General features: G+C 38.4%; 1 protein-coding gene across 11 annotated transcripts in view; it reads right to left on the reverse strand.

The window, feature by feature from the left end:
• NEDD4L (NEDD4 like E3 ubiquitin protein ligase) overlaps positions 1–14,883 on the reverse strand; it is a 113,527-nt gene that overhangs the window by 18,984 nt on the left and 79,660 nt on the right. For 8 of the 11 annotated variants that reach the window (XM_035892940.1, XM_035892939.1, XM_035892938.1 and 5 more), the window contains 7 exons: positions 12,817–12,948; positions 12,224–12,343; positions 9,565–9,762; positions 8,197–8,274; positions 6,696–6,750; positions 6,550–6,606; positions 1,482–1,540 (listed from right to left, as the gene is read on the reverse strand). In XM_035892940.1, coding sequence (XP_035748833.1) covers positions 1,482–1,540; positions 6,550–6,606; positions 6,696–6,750; positions 8,197–8,274; positions 9,565–9,762; positions 12,224–12,343; positions 12,817–12,948 — 699 coding nt within the window. The remainder of the gene's footprint in view (positions 1–1,481; positions 1,541–6,549; positions 6,607–6,695; positions 6,751–8,196; positions 8,275–9,564; positions 9,763–12,223; positions 12,344–12,816; positions 12,949–14,883) is intronic. The other 3 variants (XM_009637395.2, XM_035892931.1, XM_035892934.1) reach the window with 2 other exon arrangements.

Genomic DNA, 14,883 nt, shown 5'->3' on the forward strand with positions numbered 1-14,883 from the left:
CGTTCTTCTCTGCTGCCCACTCGCCTTCATCAGACTCCTCTGCTTTGGCACCAGCTAGGAAATGCATACAAACGTCCAAAAAGGCCACGGCTTTTGAGGTGCCAAGTAGTACCAGGCACAAAAGCACTGAAGCGCATCAGCCATCAAGCAGGAGTACGGGTAAGAGCCATCCCCGCTCCCGACTGCCAGCCCGATGACTGCTACCTACATTACTCAGCCTTCAGACGAAACGGCCATCAGACAAAGTTGTTAATTGAACTAATGAACAGGAACAGACTAGAACAGTGACACTATGACAGGGACAGGGCTGGCTCTAACAAGTAACTGCTACGTATTTAAGTAAGACTCCTTAATTGTTTGTGGGGTTTTTTGACAACTAATTTTTTGAGAATTAAGAATCCTTAATTCCCTGTTTCTGACATCATATACAATATCCATTTAATCGGGGTTTGGAAAGGACCTTGAAAAAAAGACAATACAAAAAGGCTTCCAGGCCTTGACCATAACATTTTCCAACTACATCCTTACTTTCCTTTGCTCTGCTGTTCCTTCAAGACCAAAGAGCAGAGCTGGTAAAACAGCTAGCTAAGCAAATGGAGCGTCATTCCTCAGAAGCACAGGAATGATTCTGAATTCCACAGGACTGCAGAAGTTACACCCTCTGTTCCCCAAAGGCTGAATCACAAACTGCAAAGCTCTGGTTCAAGTTCAGTATGATATTGAAGTAAAAGCATGTATTTATTTTTTTGAAGGCTAATATTCTGAAATCTCTTCATTTACCTGCAGTAAGTTTTATGTCTCTTAAACCGGATAGACCCAATTCTTGTCTTTTTTACACTGAATCCCCATAGTCACAACTCCCCCATATCAAGAGGAAACAGCTTTGTATTATCCAGAAATCCAAAAATTAATAGCACAGTGTCTTGGCTCAGTAAAATTCTCTTGTCAGTGACGACACAGATAATGGGCAAATAGGAACATATCTCGTATATAAATCCTTAAATCCTTACAATCCAGGATTCAGCACAAAGACCTTGGTCTGGAATTCCCAAGAACTTTTGACTTACGATTCAGAGCAGACATGCGCCCTTCACATAGCTTGATATAGAAACGTACTACTTTAACACAAGGGAGGAATAAAAGATGCACAGATTTAATACTGTTTGTTCCATACTAAGTAATTTATAGTATCAGGAAGTGTGGAGAAAGAAAAAAATCTGAAGAATATTTTACACTTACATTAACCCGTACCACTGGAAAAATTCCCTAGCTACTAGCTACTGCTAGGAAAGCCTCCCAAGCCTCCCATGCCCGTCAGGAAAAGGCAAGGCCAGGCAGAGGTCCTGCCCCCTGGTCTGTTCGTGAGGCAGTCTAACCTGATCTGGAGAACAGGCATGACCTGCTGCTGGGTAATGCCCCCGCCTACACCAAAGGTACACGAGGAGCAGCACTCAGTGGAAAAAAACCATAGCAGTACTTACTGGACCAGTAATTGCTGGGTTCTGCAGTCTGGGGTCTTCCCACTGGGTAATTTTATTATCTGTAAGTAACGAAAGAAATTATATCATTACTTCTCTGTTACCACACTGTGAATTTATGTTGTTTTTTTCTCCCTACGACTGTTTTCCCTACCATTTCCACAACTTAGTATCTCAGGGTTAGAAAAGGCTGCATTCCCCCACCTACATCAAAACCCCATCACACTGTTTAGTTGAAAACACTCAATCAAAAATGCAGAACTACAACAGAATCCAGTGTATTTACACTGCTTTTATTTCAACGTCTGTAGTAGTAAACATGTTCTGTTCGAACATGGTCTTGGATTCAATTCATATTAGAAATACACAGACTTCATGCCTGAAAGGTAAAGGAACCCAAAAACTTTGCCAAATGCCAGACTGAGTTTACTTTTTTGGAATTTTGCATGAAGGCAGCCAAAATGTAATACTTGTAAAAGACAGTCTGTATTTAAATTTGGAGGGAACAACATCTCTTTAACAAAAAAGTCCTAGACACCGATTTAATGAAAGGTTATAGGACCATTAATGGAGGCAGAATTATACAGTTATGGTGTAAGAGACCACTCAGGTTTGACCAAAGGAGGTTTTGGCAGTGACACGACAGAACCCAGTTCTTTTCATCTATGGCTTATAAGAGCACCAGGAAGGTGATATGGTAAGGCTATAGAGGACCATGGTGAAGCTCTCCCTGCCTCCAGACAACTGCTCCTCACAAGATTCTGAACACAACAGAATCACAACAAAACGATGATGTTGCAACAATCAGACAATGCTCCAAAAACCAAACCAGATGCCACCTGCAATGGCGAGGCTTGAGCCCTCCGTTTCCTGCACTCAAAGGGCAATAACAACACATCTGTGTGTCACACGCGCTGCTTTGATTTATGGGCTGGGTATTAAGACAGCAGTCCAGATCTGAAGTTTTGTAATTGCTAGGTTTGGGAAGAAATACACTAAGTTTCAAGAAAGTTGTTTTTATGGCTACTATAGGTAAAAGCAAAGAACCAACCCCACTTGTATTAAGCCACAGGTATTTTCCATGTCTCTGCGGCTGAAAAAGACCTGCACGTTTTGAGCATCCCAAGCTAGTTTTGAAATGGACTGGGATTTGAAAGGTGATGCTCATTAAATGTTAACTGAAGAAAGCTTAAAAAGATCACAAGCACGTTTCAAGTATTTTGATCTATCAGTTAATTTAATATTAAGATACTATTTTATTTCCCTTTGCACATTGAGTCTATTTAGTGCTTATCAAAATTACGGAGGAAGGCTGTTCGGCTGACAGCTCCAGCAGCCACACGAGATCCACAGACCAGAGCCTGCCATGAAGGCGTGACGCCGCATCTGGCCCTGTTCATCTTGCTTTGACCTGTTCAGTCAAATTTCCTCCTGCAAGGTTTATGGGGTTTATGGCAATTCATGTCTACACCTACTTGAAACCGATGGCTACAAATCATGGCAGCAATTTGCTATGAAATCAAAGGTAACAGAACTGGAAATGACTGCAAGTTTGTGAACTCTTTCTTATTGCCCTACGTACTTAAGGGTATATGGCACTACCAACAAATCTTTGCCTAATTTTTTTTCAGAGTATTACAGTGACAGGGACTTCATAGCATCAATGTAAAGGCCCCAACAATCAGAAGGGTCTGACCCACTCTCCCTGGAATCGTGGCTCAAGATTCTCTGTCTTACCCAAAGTGCGTGCGGATACCAAATTAATTCCTTTTGCAGCACATTTTTGAAAATCTACCATCTCTCTCGACTTTCCACCTCATTCCAATACTCTGCTTTCCTCATAAATTGGGCTCTAGGGCCTTTGAGGATTCCCTTTTCTCCTCTGTACCCTCTGGGCCCTTTCCAAGTGGTCCACTATTTGCCTGAAGTTTGGGACCCCATGCTCGATGCAGTAATTGTCGTAGCCTAGACATTATACCAGCGCTGATGAGATTAGGAGGATTACTTCAGGTCTTATTTAAGATGCTCCTGTCGATACATCACAGGATGAGTTAACTCATGTTCAGTTGATGGTACTTTTCATGCCCTTTTCAACCAAACTTCTGCTAATTGTTCCCATTCGGAGTAATACTTTGCAACTCTTATTCAACAGCACCTTCACACTACAGCAGCACTTTGCCAGACTCATTCTGCCTTCTCATCCTGTTCCAGCGAGCAGCTCTCAGCTCTCCTGCACCGCTGTTTTCTGCTGAACTAACGAGCACATTCCCCCTAATTCATTGTTCAAATCACTAACGAGTACATTGGAAAATGGTGGATCCAAGACAGACTTTGAGGGGAACCCATTTAATATATCCACCCCTCTGTCAGTGAACCACTGATAACTGTTCTGCATAGGGTTGGAAACGTCTGTGTTTGCCTTCATGATACCTTCCAACAGGTAGCAGCCCATCAGCCTCCTAGGAAATTCAGGAGTATATCCATGCTACAGTGACGAGACAACACTATTTTATTCATGGATGTCAAATAATGTTGACTTAACTAGCTAAGGCCTAATCATGGAGTACTAGAGACTGGTGTTTGGTGTTTTTTTGTTGAAAGATTGACTGCTGCAGAATTAGACTGTTTAGAGCTACAATCTAAAAATATTCTATTTTCAGACTACTACGCTACAAGTAATACCTAAATTACCAGTACTTTGTTTTACTAGTTTATATGGCATGCTTGATAGCAGTTTGTATTGCTCCACAAGAGGAGGTTTCTGTGCTGGTTGCACTGGACTTGTTTGCAGTTTCTCTCAGGGATGAGAAAAACATCACAAAAATAGGACAAGGGTATTGGATAACTATGCAGAAGAATTACAAAACGTATCTGGGGAACCAGGCCATGAACAGCAGCCGAATCTGTTAACACTTTCAACATTTATACTGCATTCTAATAATGCGACTGATGGCATTTGTTGCATCTTGCCTAACCGCTTCAGCAAAGAATGACTGAAACGGTGGCCAGTTCATCGTAGCAATGGACTGCTGAGACTGGCCTATTTAGGGTGATCGCGCCCATGACTGATTTGACCGTGTGCTCTCAGGTCAGTCATGAGCCAAGGACGAGTCAGCAGGTTCCGCCACCAACCCATCATTATGGTCAAATGCCATTGTACTTCCTTACTGATACTGTGAAAATAAATGCTGCTATTGAGACGGCTCAGGCCAAACCACTGAGCACCCAATGCTGTTTTCAGTCACTCCCTAAATACAGAGCACAACATTATCATGACGGAGCTGCAACGTGTCCACTGGGACGCCACTGGCACCGCCTCTGCTCCTAGAGTCCACTTGTAATGGTAGTGGTGTGGCACCAGATCAAGACCAAAAAAATATTTGCTGGAAACAAGCAGCATTATAAAAAAAGAAATGCCCTAAACTTCTGTAAAAACTGCTATATAAAACCTAAAAAAACTCGATCAAAGAGGGACTAGAGATTTCAGATGAAAATAAATTTAGTTTTATAACAATTACAACTTCTTTGGAGAATTCTAATTAAAATACAACTTTAACATTCCATTTAGTTTTAGAGACTAACACATGCTTAAGTAGATTTAGGAGACTGAAAAATTACAACTTGTTAAAGGAGGTTGGGAAGCTCAACAATTATACAGCTATTCTCAGTATGACAGTTGTATCATGTGACTCGTCAGTGGCAGCAGTTTAGCATAATTTGCCATATTTAAGTTTCCAGATATCTGTTGGGAAAAACAATTACAGAAGGTATGAAGAATAATTCTGTCCTGCCGTTTGAAAGAGGTTAATCGTGTGCTTGGAAAGTGTATTATTTCTAATTCTTATTTAAAATGATTTATACAATTTCAAAATGCGTATTAATTTAGAGAACGTCTTTTAATAATGCCATATATACAACCCCCTGTAAGCACTGGAGTCAGCGTTACTGACATTGAAGAGAGTATTAAGTTTTTCCAAATACCTATAACAGTATAAGATTTTGATTCTTTGAGTTTTGCATAACGTATGTACCCTCTTCTAACGGTTTGAGTTATGCCTTTCTGTGAAGATGATGCCATCAGTAGGAATACCTCATTAAAAAGTCCAGCTGAAGTCTTACCAAAAAAAAAAAAAAAAAAAAAAAAAACAACAAAAAATATAAAAAAAAAAAAAAACAACAAAAAATATAAAAAAAAAAAAAAACAACAAAAAATATAAAAAAAAAAAAAAACAACAAAAAATATAAAAAAAAAAAAAAACAACAAAAAATATAAAAAAAAAAAAAAACAACAAAAAATATAAAAAAAAAAAAAAACAACAAAAAATATAAAAAAAAAAAAAAACAACAAAAAATATAAAAAAAAAAAAAAACAACAAAAAATATAAAAAAAAAAAAAAACAACAAAAAATATAAAAAAAAAAAAAAACAACAAAAAATATAAAAAAAAAAAAAAACAACAAAAAATATAAAAAAAAAAAAAAACAACAAAAAATATAAAAAAAAAAAAAAACAACAAAAAATATAAAAAAAAAAAAAAACAACAAAAAATATAAAAAAAAAAAAAAAAAAAAAAAAGAAACAGCCCAACCTTCCTGGGCTGCTTTATTTTCAAACAACAACAAAACTCACACAGTAGTTCTGAGATGCTGTAGTAAGACAAGTCTACAATGAAACATCACTTACACTAGAACTTCACTAACAGAACTGAATAATATTAATGGGCTGGGTGCAGTTTAACATGCTATAAATAGGAAATAAGATCAGAATCAGCACTGCCACAAGACCTTCTTAAAGGAGAGGCAAGAGTACTCATCAGTGCTAATTGCTCCACTGCCTGTATGTGGAGTTGTGGCTATATGATCTTTTCTCATCTTATTTTCTATTCCTAGTGTATATTTTAATTTATTAAGTGCAAATAAGCCATGGGATCATCAACAACAACAACAACGAATCCAAAATATCAACAAGAACAAAAGAAACCACAGAGAAGAAATGTTAATGCTTCACAAGTCAGAGAGGGACAAAGCTTGATGAGCCAATTAAAAGCAAGCTTTCAGTGAATATACAGTACCGTACGAGGGCACTAAGTCTCTGGTATCAATGTCTCCACATATCAACACCTGGCTTCCTAAATGAAGAGTAAAATTATAAAGCTTTCACTTCAATATTTATTACCTCCCTTTGTCTATTTGCTGTAGTACCTGAGTGCTTACTTACTATGGTCTATATAAAACGTTCTTCCGTCCAAGTGTATTCTTTCCTCCCAACCAGGCTGGACCGGGGAAATAAAAAACAGAGAGAAGATAAGTGAAGTACTACCACTCTCACCCAGCACGAAGCAATACATTATCCATTCCTACTTCAATTGCTTATAGATGCTTGTGAGGTCGAAAACACAAACCGATCACAGATGCATTATGTCAAGGCCACAAATCTAGGAAGATTCAAAGAACTGGCTATTTATATAGGTTACAATTAATGCACGCCCCCTGTAGCTGAAGAACTGCAAAAGGACAGCTACTTCCACAGCTGTTTTCTTAGAGACAAACTGCGTGACTGCTGCGTTGCAACCAGGAAATACATCATAATAAATATGTTCGACTGCGCATAGTTTTTGATGTCAGCAGGGATTCAAGACACAGGGCCTGACAAATGGCCCAGCTGGATTTAAACACAAGGCAAAACTTTTTTACTAATCAGGTCAAGGACACTGAGATTTTAGGATGTTTTAGAGGAGGACATCTGATCATAGGTGGTAACAGAGGCTATTGCTCCTCACCGAAGGTAGCATTTGTCACCGCTCTTGCCCAAAAGCAGCACTTGTTTTGGTCTGCTGGCAGAGCAGATCATCTAAGGAAACTGCAACCAGCTCAGTGAAAATGAGTAGGGTTAAAGACTCCTCATTCAAGCTATTTAAAACTGAAATAATTTAACCTGCCATGTCCTGTAGGGTGGGACAGCAGCTGTTTGCAGACAGCTTGTCTGTAATACATGGAGCCCTGGCAGTGCTGGTGAAAATCAGTGGCTCGTTGTCACTAAGATTTCCAGCCTTGCAAGTACAATTTCAATGGCAATTTCTAAAAAGGATGCTGAGTATATATGGGGCAATGAGCTGAATTAACACTGCACTGGAAAAATCAGCACCTTAGAAGCTAAGTGCTAGCTTTCACAGACTGGTCTCTGCACTAAGGATGCAATGTTTTAAAAACAAAGCAAAGCTCTGCATCTGACATGGCTGTAAATCAATATTATAGTTTGGTTACAACGGTGACAAAACTTCTAAAAAATGATAATTTTCTCTGCAGCGTATGGAAGTGTCATTGAAAAAAATCTGAATGTGTTTAGATTTTTGAACGCCAGCATATGCTGGCACATTAATAGAGCTTGCTTTGAACATCTGCTCCCGCAACAGGGAATTAGCCAAAAGCACGCAGACAGAGCTAAAACCAAGGAAAGTTTATTCAAAGCTCAAAGTTTTAGATAAGCAAAGAAACGTGCAATCATTTCAGAAATAGTATGAGCTGGCTTCAAAGAGCCTGACAATTGATTCACAGATCACAATAAAGCTTTTTGGTGCTATATATAAACATAGCTTCAGTATCTTCAGGAAAGTGATGGCAGCAACGTATGTGTCCACATACATTATATGACTGCAGTAATAGATCAGATCACCTAAGATAGCAGGTATACATTAAAACACATACACATTAGCACTTACAGGAAGAGGGCCCAAATCGTTAGGATTCAAAGATGCTTTTGATCTCAAATGCACTGGAAATTTCAGTCGTGGATCCTCCTGTAACAGAAATATAGAACTGTAAATCCAGCAGATCAAGTTAGATCTATACACTAAGCCAAACACAGAATTCTCTGCAAAATTACAGTTACTCTTTTATTCTTTTTTATTGAGAATAAAACATATAAACCAAAAGATATAAAAGTGACAGAACATTTAGTATTTTGGATGTGTCACACACTTTATTAGGTTTCATATATTGAAATGATTTTTTTAATAGTCAGTTAGGGTGATGTAAGTTCCACTCCGTTAAGTGTGCCCTATCCAGAGCTGTGCTTCAGAACATACAGCCCTGTTCTTAGGAATGCACGCACTCCCCTCAGTGGCATTTAGATATATATGCACATTTTTGGCTCTTAAAAACATAAGAGAAATAAGCCATCCTACCCCAAAAAGGCTCAAAAAGGATGAAAATGAGCTGCTTACATTTTTATTCACACACAGGTATTATTACACCAACATGCAAATGAGGCAAAAAGGGGCAAATAAAATCGGCCAGAGAAGACAAATCTAGACAAAAAAATGCGTGAGATTTCCATGTAATTTACCCCCAGGCACATGGGAACACCACTAAGAGCCACCACTAAAAACATGTCATGTATATCGTGGTCAGTGGCATCTGAATGATGCCTAACAAATGAAAGGGCAACTGATATTTCAATGGAGCTGTGAAATGCTGGGTCGTCTTTGACATTTTTTCCTAGTGTCATTTTATTTCTTCAATTTGTTAACCAAAGTTGCAGAATTACTGAAAAATGGATCCTTCTGACATAAACCAAGTAATAAAATGGATTCTGTTAACCAAAGATGTACATACATTACATTAATAAAAAAGCAGGGCTAGCCACAGTGAAATACAATACAATTATAGACAGTCTCAAACTAAACGACAATCCAAGTCTGCATTGCACTGCATGCCTCTCAGACTCAAATCTGGGGAGTTCAAAGGACAGCACTTGTGTGCAATGATTGGTCAAGTATAAAAAGGTCAAATACAAAATGCAAAACACTATCGTGTGGTACATGATGAACAAGCGCACCAACATCTAAGAGGACATGAACAAGTAAATTTTCCTTCTCTATAGTCATTTCACAAAATCAGCTACTCGAGCCTATTGCTACTGCACATGACTGCGTGGGGGAGTCCGTGAGGTTCCTGCATCAGTTTTATCAAAAGTTAGGCTGACAAATGCCAAAATAAACTGGGGGGTATATAGGCAGGAAACCAAAGACAGAAACATTTAAAAGATGGCAACTAATTTAAAACTCAAGATCCAGACTCTCCCTTACCCACGTAGTAGTTTTGGTATTATGATCAATGAAGAAGGGCCTGCCATTGGGTGCTATTCGCATCTCCCAGCCAGGAGGAAGGAAGCTTTGTGCAACTTTGTGCTGTGGTTTTGGAGAGTTGTAAGGGGAGGGCTGTGGAGACTGAGGGTTGGAAAGGGTGTCCTTCACCGCTCTGCGCACGGGGGAGTCCTTCATACCCTGAAGAAAAGGAAAGATACTCAGATTTGGCAAATGTCACTCAATGCTGTAAAACGAATAAAACTTGGTATCACAGCAAATAGGTTTTCATTCCAGATGTAATTAATACTAGGATTAAGTGCTGGGACTGATTTCCTAGAACTTATTTAGCTAAAGTCTGCTCCTTACAACATACGAAGCTTTTTGCCGTGAAGGACACAGAATTTTATCACTTCCCTCCACAATGATGATGCCCACAGTATTTGCATTTGATTATATATTTTACTGCAGCTGCCCTGTACATGTCAGTGTTTCATTTTACAAAGGAAAAAATGAAGGCATTGCTTCGTGCTTCATGGTGCAACATACCTCACTTCACAACAACGGATACCCTGAACGCGAGGCAATGTTACCCACTTCTCAATGCATTTCTCAAACGTAACTTCAAACAAAACATTAAATATAAACTTAAAACAGGTTTCTGAAATAAATTGAGGTTCGCAATTACAGATTTTGGACAGGTTTGTTGGGGTTTTTTTGTTTTGTTTTTTTTTAAATAAATGATCATAGCTGCAAAACTGCTTCAGTGATCACCGCCTATCGGATAAAACCAGGAGTTACACCATGTGTTTGGGTTTTTTAAATTTCACTGGGAAACTGCACATTGAGATGCCCAAACAGCTCAAAAAATCTGATCCAGATTTCCTCACCTTTGAAAATACAGACTGTAACAATCAGAAAACAAGGCTTAAGTACCATGCTTAAATCTTGTTTGAATTTATACTTTTCGGTTACTTTCCAAAACCATGCTCTCATCAGCTGATACAACAGCTTGTTTCCTCTTGTTTTACTGATTATTAAGATTCAGTAAATGCACACATGCTTATTTTGGCAATTCTCTAACTTAGCCTACATTTAATTACTATTTTTTGAGAATTATCTTAGAAAATGAGGCATCAACATGCCTATTTACAAAATTATTCTAGCCTTATTTGTGGCTTGTTTTGAGCTACATTTGGATGGAAACCAGTTAAATTACAGCGATCAAAAGCAGCATTTAAAATAGCTTGCATTAAATAAAAGCTTTCCATGTGTCTTGTACACAAAAAGTGTTGACCGTTTTACAATAAAATAACTATTTAAACAAAGGAAGTGACTTCTAAAAAGCCGAATTTGCTTTTTTCCCTGTGGTTGTAGCCTTTAAGATTTTCATATTAGTATGCCTACACCTTACTTTCTTGAAAACCCAAAATAATTCAGAAGTGGGTATAAGATGACAAGTTTGGGTGCTTCAGCACCCTTGTGGTTTCCGAGCATCGAACAAACTAACCACCAAACTGATTCATGGAATATTCTCAAGTGAAGGGGATAGATTATTGCCCTTAAAAGCGAGTGTACTGCCCTGAGGAACTCAAGTTTCAGATGTGCAGTCAGTGACTTCCACCAGCCCAACTGTTTAAAATGTCAGCAGGGAGAGGAATGCCTTAAGATGTTCAGAATTTTTAATTTATTTCAATCACAGGACATTTGGTCTTCAAAATTAACAATGGCAAGGGTGGTTTCAAGTAGTTCGTTGTCAAAGGGTTTATCTGAGTTACATATAAGTAGAGATAATTTATTTTAAATATGAACTACATTCACCTCACCCAATCTGTCCAATAATCCTACCCCTGCTCATTAGATTGAGTATTTTTCAGTATAAGGAACAAAGAGTGATGCAGAAAACAAACTACATGTGACAACCTTCGCTTGAGGGCTGGCAAACTTTTGCTGGGGCAAAGGGGACACAAACAGGAAAGAGACAGTGGGAAAGGACAAATAAGGTGCCATACTTTAAGTCTGAAGAAGAAATTTTTGGGAATTTACTCTCCTCAACACAGCCATGCTTAACCGAGTCAAGAGTTTTAATCACACTTTCAGCAGTACGACACACATCGTCTCTGACTGCCTAAGAAGCCGCTTCAGTTATCCTTCAGATCTGCTGCAGTCAACATCATTCAACAGTATTCTGAATTACCTTTAGAGATTCTTAAAAGAAATTAAATGTCCTTTTGAAAGAAAATGGATGTCAAACGTGATCAGTATCTTAATGCCAAGACTTTCCAAACTCAATTGCATGTATTATTTTCAAAGTTATCAGCATCACAATAAATGTTTCAACTTCATAAGATATTTCTGATTTTATACATTCAGAGCACTCGGAGTCACAACAGTGTGTGTTTTAGACATGCACACACACTGCGTTTTAGCTGACTAAACTAAATAATCATATATATTTTACATCATTCAATGACCGTAAAAGTAATACTGTTGTACAATATAAAGATCCAGATGGAAAACTGCTAAAGAAAATGGCAATATATTATGGCAAAATCACTAACAGGGAAAAGTGGCTGTGTGGCCTAAGTACAAAGGGGATAAGAAGTTACCAGGAATGAGAAGTCAGACCTAAGAGACCTTTGTCGGTATCAGTGTTCCTCACCTCGAGTGGAGCAGATAAGGTTACTGTGGGCGAGCTGAGGCTACGCGGCCGTCGTATCTGGGGTTCGCTTAAATGGTTGCTGCTGTTTGCTGTGGACCCAACCATGCCATCTTCTGCAAGCTATCCAGAAGCAAAAGCAAGTTAGCAAGTCGTCAGAAACACAGTTCATCCAGAGGCAGGACACTTAAAAAATGATTTAACTATTTATTATTATTCTTAATATGAAATATACTTTCTTAAAGATCAAGTATTTAATCTAGTTCCATTGGAAGGGCAAATAATGCAGGGTACTATTAACAGATCAACACAACTGTCAGATTCAACCCTAAGAACTTCTATTAGTTCATGTAGCTCATGTCAATGCCTTCCATTGTAGCAATCGCCTCAATCTGTACCCTAATATAGTCAAAGGAAGTAGCAAACAAATCCCAGTCGTTGCCATTTTTTATGATTATCCTGAGTTGTTATGACAATGCTTAGGATTTTTTTTTTTTTTTAATTTCAGAGTTCCCAAGAGCTGCTTCAGCTGACATTATGCTCAACACAGGCTACATGTTTGCTATCTACACTGAGCATTATAACAGATTTCATACCTGCATAATGGGCCGCGTCCATGTTGTGGTCCGATTGTTATGATTGACATAGTACGTACGGCCCTTTGCGTCCTTCCTTTCTTCCCAGCCTGAAGGGAGGCCTGGTGTAGTATGTACATAGGCCACTGAAGGCTGTTCAAGCAAGAAATTACTGTATTGTTATTTTATAATAGCTAAAGAAACCTATTTCATAAGTCTGTTTAAAAAAACTTGTTAACTTACAGCATTCTTAAACACAACAGCCATACAGAAAAATAATGTAAGCTTGTCGTCATGTACCTTTCAGTCAAGTAATTTTTTACCACAATAGAACTTTTGCTTCACTTTGCACAGATTCAGGTATCTTGTTCAGAAACCAGCTAAGCTTGCACACCCTCAAGCTTTTTAATGTGTAAGTTACACATAATGACAAAAATCTGTGTTTTCACAACTTTTCCTTAAACAGGTGGCAGATTTTTCCTTTTATTAGCATGGATGAGTAAGCACTTAAGTAACACCGCAGTCCAGCCAAGATCTCCCAAGTTCTGGGTTTTTTCTTTACCACAGGGTGTCTTGAATCAGTTGCAAGAAACTGTTGTGGTTTAAACACTGAAGTTCAACCATTTTGTTACAGTTACAAATGTTGCATTCAGGGTTAGGGGTCTGAAGACCCAAGATACACCCCAAACCGGAACCCAGACTGCGGTGTGAAAAGAGTTTTTGACTAGAAGTTGTGCAAGAAAGACATTGCTCTAAAGGAAATACACAGGTAACGGTAACAGTGCCCAAGGCACCAATTGTCATTGAACAAATGGTGTCACTATTCAACACAGTAATTATATTAGATAATAATATAATATATTCACATTAAGGATAGTATATACTTATGATATATTATATACTATATACAATATAATCAATACCTACTATGTATAGATATATACTACATAATCATAAGATATATAAAACATTTACTATAATATATGGTATTCTTGTGTGTTGCTGATGTTGTCTTGTGTATTTCAGTATTTTTGTCTGTGAGGGAAATATTCAATGCTTAAACCAATTGGACGTTTTTTTCTGGGACATACAGAAGAAAAAAAAAACCAGCACTGTAGCACAAATGTCAAAGCCTCTTGCGGAAAAATCACCTAGAGAGAATTTTTAACCCTGTCTGCACCTGAATGTGTGTTTTACAAGGGGAGGATGCCGAGGCAGTTACAGCTTTTAGACCATACCCTCTACCTAAATCTACGTGGTTATTAAGCTGAGTCACTTTTAGTCCGGGGCTCCTCTTAAGACATCACTTGCTCGTGTAACAGATCAAGAACAGGTATCCTGGCTGACAGGGAAACAAGCCAGTCAGAAGCCTCGGGATAGTGTCTTTCCCAAGTAACTGATGGAAATAGGAAGAGCTAGAGAGAGACAGGAATTTGTGTCATCCCCAGCAGGCAGGAGCAAACGGAGAAACTCCGCAGGACGGTAGTTCTGCTCTCTGATGAAGAGACTGAGATTTAAAGTCATGTGAGAAATATCACAAACAGATTTTGAATTATATTGAATGAATATTATCTGAAAGGATAATAAAAAAAACCATTAGCAACTGCATTATGGCTGACGGTATAAGAAAAACCTACAACCATTACAGCACATACAGGATGAATGTGAAATTAATTGGTAAAACCTAGACGGCTGATTCCAGTTTCCAGCTCAGTACCTGCAATCTGTTAATATCTTAAACTCTAAGAGTTTAATTGTTTTTCCTTATTCTACTACTTAGATTCCTCAGTGCAAGTATTCTACATCTTACTACAAAATATATTCTCTTTTCCTAAAGTATATACTGTCCATGCTTGGAGTCACTGTGCAGGCTCACGAGAGCGTGGGAAGTATGAAGCCACAACGAAGGCTGTTGGAAGAGCCGCCTCCAGGTCTGTAGCTTGATTCACCATGCCAACCACAAAGCAAGCAAAAAGGTTACTCTCTCGATATCCTAACAAACAGTGATTTGGGTTCTGTGATCACTCCATTTAAAAATATGTATGCAGTGGAAAATTACTACCCAAAGGTCAAAGAGCTACATTGCAC

Source organism: Egretta garzetta, unplaced genomic scaffold, assembly GCF_000687185.1.
Source record: "Egretta garzetta isolate BGI_Z169 unplaced genomic scaffold, ASM68718v1 scaffold384, whole genome shotgun sequence".
NCBI classification, from domain to species: Eukaryota; Metazoa; Chordata; class Aves; order Pelecaniformes; family Ardeidae; genus Egretta; species Egretta garzetta.